Genomic DNA, 15722 nt, shown 5'->3' with positions numbered 1-15722 from the left:
GTAAAGTCCAGTACACTTGTCTGTCTTTAGGTGAAGGTGTGGTCTTATACAGATCTGTAGAACAAACACACACGGTTGTAGGTAAGATTGCTATGAGTAAAGTCCAGTACACTTGTCTGTCTTTAGGTGAAGGTGTGGTCTTATACAGATCTGTAGAACACACACACACACACACACACACACACACACACACACACACACACACACACAAACACACACAGGCCTTTAGAACAAACAGTGACTCAGTCACACTGAAAGACTTTGTACAGTTCAGCATTATTAAATACATCAAATATGTTCCTGACTGTACCTGGTCTTTGCCTTTTTCAACTCACTAACAGTAGTATAGGTAACCCTATCCCTAACAGTAGGACAGGTAACCCTATCCCTAACAGTAGTATAGGTAACCCTATCCCTAACAGTAGGACAGGCTGCATGCAGGGCACAACTGGAGAAGTAGAAAGATGAAGTATATTAGACAAACTGAATGCCCTTATATCTCTCTGTTGGGTGCTCCTGTCTATATTCACCTGACCTCGTTAATCAAACTACAGCTATTAGAAGTGAACTGCCTTCATAACTATATATGGACAAGATCCAAAACATTACCACCCTCTCTCCCTCTGTCCCTCTCTCTCTCCCAGGTAGTTAGTTAGGTCATGTGATCTAGCAGGGTAAAGGTGGACTATAATTCCGTTCCGCTGACTGATTCGACTCTGACAGCCACTCAGCGAAGTGCCTCAGACGCTTTACCCGAATAAATTTCCTCCCAGCCGGCCTCAACTTGACTGGGACCCCAGCTGCCATGTCCATCATCCGGAAGAACTGGTCGGCTCTGTCCCGGTAAGAGCTGGTTTACACCTGATGTTCACCAGATGTATATGCGTGTTGTTTTGCCGGTTGTCTAGCCCACATTTTCCGTACTTTAAATATATGTGCTTTACTTTGTAACCAGCTGAAAGCTAGCTAGTTGGAGTCAATGTGTAAAGAAATGTGAAAATATTGAACGCATGCAGTACACAGAACGCACCGCAGCCTAGTGCCCCCAATGTAGCGTGTTGGACTGCTCTATTGACAATGAATGACCACCAGAACGCAAAGAGTTTGATGTGTCTGGTGGGCATGAGGCTTTAGTTTGTGGTGACTTTCTGTCATTATTGTAACGATAACCGATAGCCTACAATTCATTTATAGTAGAGCTGCGCTGCGCACTAATAGACACCTGTTTTCGCTGTGAATCATACATCAATGATGATTTAGATGGTTAGAACAGAATGTTGTTTTGTTTTTGTAAATAGTGAATGGTCTTCCGAGGTTTGTGACTGCTGTCGTTGATCATGATATTGATAAGGAAAGTGAAAGCTGATCAGATGACGGATCGGATTGAGGTGGATGTTGTGTGGGTCCTGTGATGTTGCTGTTGTTAACCCCCTAAAGTCAGTCGAAGCTAAAGATATCTGGATGAGATCCGTCTCAATACACTGCATCCACCCATGTCGTGCATCTGCGATGAAAGGTGACGGCGCTAGAGCAGTGTCTGACCCTCATAGGCTTCGTGGGACTCGGTATAGCCGATCTGCCAACTTCTGTCTGTAGCGTCCCAACAGTTTGGGATACATACTAATAACCCTAAAACCTCTATGGAAAGGTGAGACTCTCACAAACACTGTACATGGTGGTTGTTTTGCTCTAAGACGCCCACAGCCCCCACAAGACTTTAATTTTTTTATTTATTTAACCAGGCAAGTCAGTTAAGAACAAATTCTTCTTTTCAATGACAGCCTAGGAACAGTGGGTTAACTGCCTGTTCAGGGGCAGATGGATAGATTTGTACCTTGTCAGATCGGGGATTCATACTTGCAACCTTCCGATTACTAGTCCAACGCTCTAACCACTAGGCTACCCTGCCGCCTCTACACTCTAACCACTAGGCTACCCTGCCACCTCTACACTCTAACCACTAGGCTACCCTGCCGCCTCTACGCTCTAACCACTAGGCTACCCTGCCGCCTCTACGCTCTAACCACTAGGCTACCCTGCCGCCTCTACACTCTAACCACTAGGCTACCCTGCAGCCTCTACACTCTAACCACTAGGCTACCCTGCCGCCTCTACACTCTAACCACTAGGCTACCCTGCCGCCTCTACACTCTAACCACTAGGCTACCCTGCCGCCTCTACACTCTAACCACTAGGCTACCCTGCCGCCTCTACACTCTAACCACTAGGCTACCCTGCCGCCTCTACACTCTAACCACTAGGCTACCCTGCCGCCCCTACACTCTAACCACTAGGCTACCCTGCCGCCCCTCCACTCTAACCACTAGGCTACCCTGCCGCCCCTACACTCTAACCACTAGGCTACCCTGCCGCCCCTACACTCTAACCACTAGGCTACCCTGCCGCCCTAGGGTAGCCTGTCTGAAGGTCCCCCAGTAGCAGTTGAGTGGACGTACAGTATATATGGTGGACATGTAAAAACAATTATAGCCTTGATGTGTCTTATATCTCTCAGATATCGGACAGACACTTCAGAACAATATTCCCTTCCATTGTTCTGCTATCTGATGTTCCATGTAGTGAATCTGTTATTCAATGCGTTTTGTATGGGCTAATAGTAGTAAGGCCAAATCATCAAATTGTTTTTCTTTGATACTTCAAGAGGTCTTGAAATTGTAAATCTAATAGCAAAATTATCAAATCAAAATCAAATCAAATCAAATTTATTTATATAGCCCTTCGTACATCAGCTGATATCTCAAAGTGCTGTACAGAAACCCAGCCTAAAACCCCAAACAGCAAGCAATGCAGGTGTAGAAGCACGGTGGCTAGGAAAAACTCCCTAGAAAGGCCAAAACCTAGGAAGAAACCTAGAGAGGAGGGGGGGCGCCAACCCGGACAGGATGGCCACAACAGTGAATCAACCCACTCAGGTGACGCACCCCCTCCAGGGACGGCATGAGAGAGCCCCAGTAAGCCAGTGACTCAGCCCCTGTAATAGGGTTAGAGGCAGAGAATCCCAGTGGAAAGAGGGGAACCGGCCAGGCAGAGACAGCATTTACATTTTACATTTACATTTACATTTAAGTCATTTAGCAGACGCTCTTATCCAGAGCGACTTACAAATTGGTGCTTTCACCTTATGACATCCAGTGGAACAGCCACTTTACAATAGTGCATCTAGGTCTTTTAAGGGGGTGAGAAGGATTACTTTATCCTATCCTAGGTATTCCTTAAAGAGGTGGGGTTTCAGGTGTCTCCGGAAGGTGGTGATTGACTCCGCTGTCCTGGCGTCGTGAGGGAGTTTGTTCCACCATTGGGGGGTCAGAGCAGCGAACAGTTTTGACTGGGCTGAGCGGGAACTGTACTTCCTCAGTGGTAGGGAGGCGAGCAGGCCAGAGGTGGATGAACGCAGTGCCCTTGTTTGGGTGTAGGGCCTGATCAGAGCCTGGAGGTACTGAGGTGCCGTTCCCCTCACAGCTCCGTAGGCAAGCACCATGGTCTTGTAGCGGATGCAAGCTTCAACTGGAAGCCAGTGGAGAGAGCGGAGGAGCGGGGTGACGTGAGAGAACTTGGGAAGGTTGAACACCAGACGGGCTGCGGCGTTCTGGATGAGTTGTAGGGGTTTAATGGCACAGGCAGGGAGCCCAGCCAACAGCGAGTTGCAGTAATCCAGACGGGAGATGACAAGTGCCTGGATTAGGACCTGCGCCGCTTCCTGTGTGAGGCAGGGTCGTACTCTGCGGATGTTGTAGAGCATGAACCTACAGGAACGGGCCACCGCCTTGATGTTATTTGAGAACGACAGGGTGTTGTCCAGGATCACGCCAAGGTTCTTAGCGCTCTGGGACGAGGACACAATGGAGTTGTCAACCGTGATGGCGAGATCATGGAACGGGCAGTCCTTCCCCGGGAGGAAGAGCAGCTCCGTCTTGCCGAGGTTCAGCTTGAGGTGATGGTCCGTCATCCACACTGATATGTCTGCCAGACATTCGCCACCTGGTCGTCAGAAGGGGGAAAGGAGAAGATTAATTGTGTGTCGTCTGCATAGCAATGATAGGAGAGACCATGTGAGGTTATGACAGAGCCAAGTGACTTGGTGTATAGCGAGAATAGGAGAGGGCCTAGAACAGAGCCCTGGGGGACACCAGTGGTGAGAGCACGTGGTGAGGAGACGGATTCTCGCCACGCCACCTGGTAGGAGCGACCTGTCAGGTAGGACGCAATCCAAGCGTGGGCCGCGCCGGAGATGCCCAACTCGGAGAGGGTGGAGAGGAGGATCTGATGGTTCACAGTATCGAAGGCAGCCGATAGGTCTAGAAGGATGAGAGCAGAGGAGAGAGAGTTAGCTTTAGCAGTGCGGAGCGCCTCCGTGATACAGAGAAGAGCAGTCTCAGTTGAATGACTAGTCTTGAAACCTGACTGATTTGGATCAAGAAGGTCATTCTGAGAGAGATAGCGGGAGAGCTGGCCAAGGACGGCACGTTCAAGAGTTTTGGAGAGAAAAGAAAGAAGGGATACTGGTCTGTAGTTGTTGACATCGGAGGGATCGAGTGTAGGTTTTTTCAGAAGGGGTGCAACTCTCGCTCTCTTGAAGACGGGAGGGACGTAGCCAGCGGTCAGGGATGAGTTGATGAGCGAGGTGAGGTAAGGGAGAAGGTCACCGGAGATGGTCTGGAGAAGAGAGGAGGGGATAGGGTCAAGCGGGCAGGTTGTTGGGCGGCCGGCCGTCACAAGACGCGAGATGTCATCTGGAGAGAGAGGGAGAAAGAGGTCAGAGCACAGGGTAGGGCAGTGTGAGCAGAACCAGCGGTGTCGTTTGACTTAGCAAACGAGGATCGGATGTCGTCGACCTTCTTTTCAAAATGGTTGACGAAGTCATCTGCAGAGAGGGAGGAGGGGGGGGGAGGAGGATTCAAGAGGGAGGAGAAGGTGGCAAAGAGCTTCCTAGGGTTAGAGGCAGATGCTTGGAATTTAGAGTGGTAGAAAGTGGCTTTAGCAGCAGAGACAGAGGAGGAAAATGTAGAGAGGAGGGAGTGAAAGGATGCCAGGTCCGCAGGGAGGCGAGTTTTCCTCCATTTCCGCTCGGCTGCCCGGAGCCCTGTTCTGTGAGCTCGCAATGAGTCGTCGAGCCACGGAGCGGGAGGGGAGGACCGAGCCGGCCTGGAGGATAGGGGACATAGAGAGTCAAAGGATGCAGAAAGGGAGGAGAGGAGGGTTGAGGAGGCAGAATCAGGAGATAGGTTGGAGAAGGTTTGAGCAGAGGGAAGAGATGATAGGATGGAAGAGGAGAGAGTAGCGGGGGAGAGAGAGCGAAGGTTGGGACGGCGCGATACCATCCGAGTAGGGGCAGTGTGGGAAGTGTTGGATGAGAGCGAGAGGGAAAAGGATACAAGGTAGTGGTCGGAGACTTGGAGGGGAGTTGCAATGAGGTTAGTGGAGGAACAGCATCTAGTAAAGATGAGGTCGAGCGTATTGCCTGCCTTGTGAGTAGGGGGAAGGTGAGAGGGTGAGGTCAAAGAGGAGGGGAGTGGAAAGAAGGAGGCAGAGAGGAATGAGTCAAAGGTAGACGTGGGGAGGTTAAAGTCGCCCAGAACTGTGAGAGGTGAGCCGTCCTCAGGAAAGGAGCTTATCAAGGCATCAAGCTCATTGATGAACTCTCCGAGGGAACCTGGAGGGCGATAAATGATAAGGATGTTAAGCTTGAAAGGGCTGGTAACTGTGACCGCATGGAATTCAAAGGAGGCGATAGACAGATGGGTAAGGGGAGAAAGAGAGAATGACCACTTGGGAGAGATGAGGATCCCGGTGCCACCACCCCGCTGACCAGAAGCTCTCGGGTGTGCGAGAGCACGTGGGCGGACGAAGAGAGAGCAGTAGGAGTAGCGGTGTTGTCTGTGGTGATCCATGTTTCCGTCAGAGCCAAGAAGTCGAGGGACTGGAGGGAGGCATAGGCTGAGATGAACTCTGCCTTGTTGGCCGCAGATCGGCAGTTCCAGAGGCTACCGGAGACCTGGAACTCCACGTGGGTCGTGCGCGCTGGGACCACCAGATTAGGGTGGCCGCGGCCATGCGGTGTGGAGCGTTTGTATGGTCTGTGCAGAGAGGAGAGAACAGGGATAGACAGACACATAGTTGACAGGCTAGAGAAGAGGCTACGCTAATGCAGAGGAGATTGGAATGACAAGTGGACTACACGTCTCGAATGTTCAGAAAGTTAAGCTTACGTAGCAAGAATCTAATTGACTAAAATGATTAAAATGATACAGTACTGCTGAGGTAGGCTAGCTGCGTTGTTGACACTACCCTAATCAAGTCGTTCCGTTGAGTGTGAAGTTTCTACAATGCTGCTTTTCGGGGCTAGCTGGCTAGCTAGCAGTGTTGGTTACGTTACGTTGCGTTAGGAGAACGACAATAGCTGGCTAGCTAACCTAGAAAATCGCTCTAGACTACACAATTATCTTTGAAACAAAGACGGCTATGTAGCTAGCTATGTAGCTAGCTACGATCAAACAAATCACACCGTTGGGACTGTAATGAAATGAAATGAAAATATGATACTACCTGTGGAGCGAAGCGGAATGCGACCGGAATACGAAAGTTCTATTCAGTAGACGTTGGCTGGCTATTGGCTAGCTAGGAGTGTCTCCTACGTTAAGGACGACAAAATAGCTGGCTAGCTAACCTCGGTAAATTAAGATGATCACTCTAAGACTACACACTCTAACTACACAATTATCTTGGATACGAAGACAGCAAAGACAACTATGTAGCTAGCTAATACTACACTAATCAAGTCGTTCAGTTGAGTGTGATAGTTACTACAGTGCTACGGTAGACGGTGAACGTGTTGGGCAGATAGGAGACGACGAAATACGATAATTACGCAATTATCTTTGATACAACGACGACTATGTAGCTAGCTAAGAAGAAATTGCTAAGATTAGACAAATCAGACCGTTGTACTATAATGAAATGTAATGAAATGTAATGAAAAAGTTATACAACCTGCAGACCGAAGCGCGGATGCGACCGGCTCGCTCCAACCCGGAAGTAGTAGACCACAGCAAGGGCGGTTCGTTGCTCCAGAGCCTTTCCGTTCACCTTCCCACTCCTGGGCCAGACTACACTCAATCATATGACCCACTGAAGAGATGAGTCTTCAGTAAAGACTTAAAGGTTGAGACCGAGTTTGCGTCTCTGACATGGGTAGGCAGACCGTTCCATAAAAATGGAGCTCTATAGGAGAAAGCCCTGCCTCCAGCTGTTTGCTTAGAAATTCTAGGGACAATTAGGAGGCCTGCGTCTTGTGACCGTAGCGTACGTGTAGGTATGTACGGCAGGACCAAATCAGAGAGATAGGTAGGAGCAAGCCCATGTAATGCTTTGTAGGTTAGCAGTAAAACCTTGAAATCAGCCCTTTCCTTGACAGGAAGCCAGTGTAGGGAGGCTAGCACTGGAGTAATATGATACATTTTTGGGGTTCTAGTCAGGATTCTAGCAGCCGTGTTTAGCACTAACTGAAGTTTATTTAGTGCTTTATCCGGGTAGCCGGAAAATAGAGCATTGCAGTAGTCTAACCTAGAAGTGACAAAAGCATGGATTAATTTTTCTGCATCATTTTTGGACAGAAAGTTTCTGATTTTTGCAATGTTACGTAGATGGAAAAAAGCTGTCCTCGAAATGGTCTTGATATGTTCTTCAAAAGAGAGATCAGGGTCCAGAGTAACGCCAAGGTCCTTCACAGTTTTATTTGAGACGACTGTACAACCATTAAGATTAATTGTCAGATTCAACAGAAGATCTCTTTGTTTCTTGGGACCTAGAACAAGCATCTCTGTTTTGTCCGAGTTTAATAGTAGAAAGTTTGCAGCCATCCACTGCAGCCATTATCCTTGGTATGACCTTCTTAAAACAATTCCATATAGTTTTTTTTGACCCCTCCCCCCACCCCGGCTTAGACTCTTGTGGATGAATGTGATTTTGAGCATGGAAGCACAACACACGTCCACATCAACACAACTACCAAGATCTCTGTTAAAACTTCTGACAATAACCCCTGATTGTAGAGAGTCTGAGTTTGAGTCAAGAGATGCCCCGAGTCTGAGTTTGATATGATGTTGACGGGAGTTTGAAGAATTCCCAATCTCTTATCGGTCGGTCCTATCCCGTTTCTGTCCCTGTTCTGTCTGTGGTCGCTGTCCATTAGAACATTGGGTTAGTTCAGTCTAGTCAGAGACATTAGTGGTAAAGAAAGGCACATGTGGGAAATGTTAAATGAAGCTGAGATCCTTGATAAGGTGTGCCTCAATCGGGTCGATAGGAATTAGAACTAGGTCTCTAGGTCTTACAAGTACCATTTTAGACAGCATGTCACAGAGTACCATCTCAGACAGCATGTCACAGAGTACCATCTCAGACAGCATGTCACACAGAGTACCATCTCAGACAGCATGTCACACAGAGTACCATCTCAGACAGCATGTCACACAGAGTACCATCTCAGACAGCATGTCACACAGAGTACCATCTCAGACAGCATGTCACAGAGTACCATCTTAGACAGCATGTCACAGAGTACCATCTTAGACAGCATGTCACACAGAGTACCATCTCAGACAGCATGTCACAGAGTACCATCTTAGACAGCATGTCACACAGAGTACCATCTCAGACAGCATGTCACAGAGTACCATCTTAGACAGCATGTCACAGAGTACCATCTTAGACAGCATGTCACACAGAATACCATCTTAGACAGCATGTCACACAGAGTACCATCTTAGACAGCATGTCACACAGAATACCATCTCAGACAGCATGTCACACAGAATACCATCTCAGACAGCATGTCACACAGAGTACCATCTTAGACAGCATGTCACACAGAATACCATCTCAGACAGCATGTCACAGAGTACCATCTCAGACAGCATGTCACAGAGTACCATCTTAGACAGCATGTCACACAGAGTACCATCTCAGACAGCATGTCACAGAGTACCATCTCAGACAGCATGTCACAGAGTACCATCTCAGACAGCATGTCACACAGAGTACCATCTCAGACAGCATGTCACAGAGTACCATCTTAGACAGCATGTCACAGAGTACCATCTCAGACAGCATGTCACAGAGTACCATCTCAGACAGCATGTCACAGAGTACCATCTTAGACAGCATGTCACACAGAGTACCATCTCAGACAGCATGTCACAGAGTACCATCTCAGACAGCAGGTCACAGAGTACCATCTCAGACAGCATGTCACACAGAGTACCATCTCAGACAGCATATCACACAGAGAATACCATCTCAGACAGCATGTCACAGAGTACCATCTCAGACAGCATGTCACAGAGTACCATCTCAGACAGCATGTCACACAGAGTACCATCTTAGACAGCATGTCACAGAGTACCATCTTAGACAGCATGTCACAGAGTACCATCTTAGACAGCATGTCACACAGAGTACCATCTTAGACAGCATGTCACAGAGTACCATCTTAGACAGCATGTCACAGAGTACCATCTTAGACAGCATGTCACACAGAGTACCATCTTAGACAGCATGTCACAGAGTACCATCTCAGACAGCATGTCACACAGAGTACCATCTCAGACAGCATGTCACAGAGTACCATCTCAGACAGCATGTCACAGAGTACCATCTCAGACAGCATGTCACAGAGTACCATCTTAGACAGCATGTCACAGAGTACCATCTTAGACAGCATGTCACAGAGTACCATCTCAGACAGCATGTCACAGAGTACCATCTCAGACAGCATGTCACACAGAGTACCATCTCAGACAGCATGTCACACAGAGTACCATCTCAGACAGCATGTCACAGAGTACCATCTTAGACAGCATGTCACACAGAGTACCATCTCAGACAGCATGTCACAGAGTACCATCTCAGACAGCATGTCACACAGAGTACCATCTTAGACAGCATGTCACAGAGTACCATCTCAGACAGCATGTCACACAGAGTACCATCTCAGACAGCATGTCACACAGAGTACCATCTCAGACAGCATGTCATATAGTACCATCTCAGACAGCATGTCACAGAGTACCATCTCAGACAGCATGTCACACAGAGTACCATCTCAGACAGCATGTCACACAGAGTACCATCTCAGATAGCATGTCACAGAGTACCATCTCAGACAGCATGTCACACAGAGTACCATCTCAGACAGCATGTCACACAGAGTACCATCTTAGACAGCATGTCACAGAGTACCATCTTAGACAGCATGTCACAGAGTACCATCTTAGACAGCATGTCACACAGAGTACCATCTTAGACAGCATGTCACAGAGTACCATCTTAGACAGCATGTCACAGAGTACCATCTTAGACAGCATGTCACACAGAGTACCATCTTAGACAGCATGTCACACAGAGTACCATCTCAGACAGCATGTCACAGAGTACCATCTCAGACAGCATGTCACAGAGTACCATCTCAGACAGCATGTCACAGAGTACCATCTCAGACAGCATGTCACAGAGTACCATCTCAGACAGCATGTCACAGAGTACCATCTCAGACAGCATGTCACAGAGTACCATCTCAGACAGCATGTCACAGAGTACCATCTCAGACAGCATGTCACACAGAGTACCATCTCAGACAGCATATCACAGAGTACCATCTCAGACAGCATGTCACAGAGTACCATCTTAGACAGCATGTCACACAGAGTACCATCTCAGACAGCATGTCACAGAGTACCATCTCAGACAGCATGTCACACAGAGTACCATCTTAGACAGCATGTCACAGAGTACCATCTCAGACAGCATGTCACACAGAGTACCATCTCAGACAGCATGTCACACAGAGTACCATCTCAGACAGCATGTCATATAGTACCATCTCAGATAGCATGTCACAGAGTACCATCTCAGACAGCATGTCACAGAGTACCATCTCAGACAGCATGTCACAGAGTACCATCTCAGACAGCATGTCACACAGAGTACCATCTTAGACAGCATGTCACACAGAGTACCATCTCAGACAGCATGTCACACAGAGTACCATCTCAGACAGCATGTCACACAGAGTACCATCTCAGACAGCATGTCACAGAGTACCATCTCAGACAGCATGTCACAGAGTACCATCTCAGACAGCATGTCACAGAGTACCATCTCAGACAGCATGTCACAGAGTACCATCTCAGACAGCATGTCACAGAGTACCATCTCAGACAGCATGTCACAGAGTACCATCTCAGACAGCATGTCACACAGAGTACCATCTTAGACAGCATGTCACACAGAGTACCATCTCAGACAGCATGTCACACAGAGTACCATCTCAGACAGCATGTCACACAGAGTACCATCTCAGACAGCATGTCACACAGAGTACCATCTCAGACAGCATGTCACAGAGTACCATCTCAGACAGCATGTCACAGAGTACCATCTCAGACAGCATGTCACACAGAGTACCATCTCAGACAGCATGTCACACAGAGAGCACCCTACAAAGAGAGTTGTTGTCCCTAACCCTGTCATCAGCTGTTCATACTACTGCATCTTCATGCAGATGATTTAAGAAGCATGTTGTGGTTATAAAGCCTTATTTAAATCTATCGAGAACCTCAAAAGTCCCTGTAGTAGCCTAGGTCACTAGTGTTAAACTGTGTGGGTCTGTGTAGGCTTGCCCGCCAGTGGACAGTGGAGGATGAAGAGGAAGTGGAAAGGGAGAGGAGGAGGAAGGAGAGGAGCTATAGCAGCACTGACCCCGACAATGACCTTTCACCTGGAAATGACATTTCACCTGGAAACGACCTTTCTCCCCGACACACCCCCGGAAACCAACCCACCAATGACAATGCTCCAAGCATCACCAGGTCAGAGGTCAAACACCTGTTATCACACGCTCACACACAGGCACACACACACACACACACACACACACACACACACACACACAATTCAAAGTGCGTTTTTCTCTGTAAAGATACTAGGGAGAACAGCAATTCATTATTTGTGTGTATTACAGTGCGGAGATGCAGCTGGACTTTGAGGAGATGCTCAGTGTTCGAGACGAGAGGAGGAGGAACAGACACATAGAGACTCTCAGACGACAGAAAGGAGAGGAGGAGGGGAGAGATGGAGGGGAGGAGGGGAGAGAGGGAGGGGAGGAGGGGAGAGTGGAGCTATTGGGTGATATGGAGGAAGGGGGGAGACAGACACCTCCAATAGACACCCCCATCAAACCTTCACCCTCAACCCCACCCTCATCCATATCTTCACCCTCAACCCCACCCTCATCCATACCTTCACCCTCAACCCCACCCTCATCCATATCTTCACCCATACCCTCAACCCCTACACCTACCAACCCCCTAGAAAGACAGGTGAGAGGGAAGGAGGGTTCTATTTTGATGTGTGTGTTTGTGTGTGTTTGTGTGTGTGTGTGTGTGTGTGTGTGTTTGTGTGTGTTTGTGTGCATGAGTGAGTGTGCCAGTAAGGACAGAGACTGTGTTTGTGTGTGTGCGTGCGTGCGTGCGCACGTGTGTTTGTGTGTGTGAGTAAGGACAGAGTGTGTGAGTGTGTGTGAGTGATGGTAAAGACAGTGTTAGTACTGTATGCAATGTATAACCTAGTGTTAACTCTAACCCCTACCATACAGGGTGTGTACCTAGTGTTAACCCTAACCCTAACCCCTACCATACAGGGTGTGTACCTAGTGTTAACTCTAACCCTAACCCCTACCATACAGGGTGTATAACCTAGTGTTAACTCTAACCCTAACCCCTACCATACAGGGTGTGTACCTAGTGTTAACCCTAACCCTAACCCCTACCATACAGGGTGTGTACCTAGTGTTAACCCTAACCCCTACCATACAGGGTGTGTACCTAGTGTTAACTCTAACTCTAACCCCTACCATACAGGGTGTGTACCTAGTGTTAACCCTAACCCCTACCATACAGGGTGTGTACCTAGTGTTAACCCTAACTCTAACCCCTACCATACAGGGTGTGTACCTAGTGTTAACTCTAACCCTAACCCCTACCATACAGGGTGTGTACCTAGTGTTAACTCTAACCCTAACCCCTACCATATAGGGTGTGTACCTAGTGTTAACTCTAACCCTAACCCCTACCATACAGGGTGTGTACCTAGTGTTAACCCTAACCCCTACCATACAGGGTGTGTACCTAGTGTTAACTCTAACCCCTACCATACAGGGTGTGTACCTAGTGTTAACTCTAACCCTAACCCCTACCATACAGGGTGTGTACCTAGTGTTAACCCTAACCCCTACCATACAGGGTGTGTACCTAGTGTTAACTCTAACCCTAACCCCTACCATACAGGGTGTGTACCTAGTGTTAACCCTAACCCCTACCATACAGGGTGTGTACCTAGTGTTAACTCTAACCCTAACCCCTACCATACAGGGTGTGTACCTAGTGTTAACTCTAACCCTAACCCCTACCATACAGGGTGTGTACCTAGTGTTAACTCTAACCCCTACCATACAGGGTGTGTACCTAGTGTTAACTCTAACCCTAACCCCTACCATATAGGGTGTGTACCTAGTGTTAACCCTAACCCCTACCATACAGGGTGTGTACCTAGTGTTAACCCTAACCCCTACCATACAGGGTGTGTACCTAGTGTTAACTCTAACCCCTACCATACAGGGTGTGTACCTAGTGTTAACCCTAACCCCTACCATACAGGGTGTGTACCTAGTGTTAACTCTAACCCCTACCATACAGGGTGTGTACCTAGTGTTAACCCTAACCCCTACCATACAGGGTGTGTACCTAGTGTTAACTCTAACCCCTACCATACAGGGTGTGTACCTAGTGTTAACTCTAACCCTAACCCCTACCATACAGGGTGTGTACCTAGTGTTAACACTAACTCTAACCCCTACCATACAGGGAGTGTACCTAGTGTTAACTCTAACTCTAACCCCTACCATACAGGGTGTGTACCTAGTGTTAACCCTAACCCTAACCCCTACCATACAGGGTGTGTACCTAGTGTTAACTCTAACCCCTACCATACAGGGTGTGTACCTAGTGTTAACTCTAACCCTAACCCCTACCATACAGGGTGTGTACCTAGTGTTAACCCTAACCCCTACCATACAGGGTGTGTACCTAGTGTTAACTCTAACCCTAACCCCTACCATACAGGGTGTGTACCTAGTGTTAACTCTAACCCCTACCATACAGGGTGTGTACCTAGTGTTAAATCTAACCCTAACCCCTACCATATAGGGTGTGTACCTAGTGTTAACTCTAACCCCTACCATACAGGGTGTGTACCTAGTGTTAACCCTAACCCCTACCATACAGGGTGTGTACCTAGTGTTAACCCTAACCCCTACCATACAGGGTGTGTACCTAGTGTTAACTCTAACCCCTACCATACAGGGTTTGTACCTAGTGTTAACTCTAACCCTAACCCCTACCATACAGGGTGTGTACCTAGTGTTAACTCTAACCCCTACCATACAGGGTGTGTACCTAGTGTTAACCCTAACCCCTACCATACAGGGTGTGTACCTAGTGTTAACTCTAACCCCTACCATACAGGGTGTGTACCTAGTGTTAACTCTAACCCTAACCCCTACCATACAGGGTGTGTACCTAGTGTTAACACTAACTCTAACCCCTACCATACAGGGTGTGTACCTAGTGTTAACCCTAACCCTAACCCCTACCATACAGGGTTTGTACCTAGTGTTAACTCTAACCCTAACCCCTACCATACAGGGTGTGTACCTAGTGTTAACCCTAACCCCTACCATACAGGATGTGTACCTAGTGTTAACCCTAACCCCTACCATACAGGGTGTGTACCTAGTGTTAACTCTAACCCCTACCATACAGGGTGTGTACCTAGTGTTAACTCTAACCCTAACCCCTACCATACAGGGTGTGTACCTAGTGTTAACCCTAACCCCTACCATACAGGGTGTGTACCTAGTGTTAACCCTAACCCCTACCATACAGGGTGTGTACCTAGTGTTAACCCTAACCCCTACCATACAGGGTGTGTACCTAGTGTTAACTCTAACCCCTACCATACAGGGTGTGTACCTAGTGTTGACTCTAACCCTAACCCCTACCATACAGGGTGTGTACCTAGTGTTAACCCTAACCCCTACCATACAGGGTGTGTACCTAGTGTTAACCCTAACTCTAACCCCTACCATACCGGGTGTGTACCTAGTGTTAACTCTAACCCTAACCCCTACCATACAGGGTGTGTACCTAGTGTTAACCCTAATCCCTACCATACTGGGTGTGTACCTAGTGTTAACCCTAACCCCTACCATACAGGGTGTGTACCTAGTGTTAACTCTAACCCTAACCCCTACCATACAGGGTGTGTACCTAGTGTTAACCCTAACCCTAACCCCTACCATACAGGGTGTGTACCTAGTGTTAACCCTAACCCTAACCCCTACCATACAGGGTGTGTACCTAGTGTTAACTCTAACCCCTACCATACAGGGTGTGTACCTAGTGTTAACTCTAACCCCTACCATACAGGGTGTGTACCTAGTGTTAACCCTAACCCCTACCATACAGGGTGTGTACCTAGTGTTAACCCTAACCCTAACCCCTACCATACAGGGTGTGTACCTAGTGTTAACTCTAACCCCTACCATACAGGGTGTGTACCTAGTGTTAACTCTAACCCTAACCCCTACC

At 48.0% G+C, this 15722-nt stretch overlaps 1 protein-coding gene across 1 annotated transcript in view; it reads left to right on the top strand.

The window, feature by feature from the left end:
- Window positions 1-659: 659 nt before the first annotated feature.
- lad1 (ladinin) overlaps window positions 660-15722 on the top strand; it is a 48892-nt gene continuing 33829 nt past the window's right edge. The window contains exons 1-3 of the mRNA XM_065021033.1: window positions 660-843; window positions 11691-11885; window positions 12038-12395. Of these exons, the coding sequence (XP_064877105.1) occupies window positions 806-843; window positions 11691-11885; window positions 12038-12395 (591 nt within the window). The 5' untranslated portion in view covers window positions 660-805. The remainder of the gene's footprint in view (window positions 844-11690; window positions 11886-12037; window positions 12396-15722) is intronic.

This window comes from Oncorhynchus nerka, linkage group LG7 (genome assembly GCF_034236695.1).
Source record: "Oncorhynchus nerka isolate Pitt River linkage group LG7, Oner_Uvic_2.0, whole genome shotgun sequence".
Taxonomy (NCBI): Eukaryota; Metazoa; Chordata; class Actinopteri; order Salmoniformes; family Salmonidae; genus Oncorhynchus; species Oncorhynchus nerka.
Note: the sequence above shows the minus strand (reverse complement) of the source record. Positions and strands in the feature narration are given on the sequence as shown.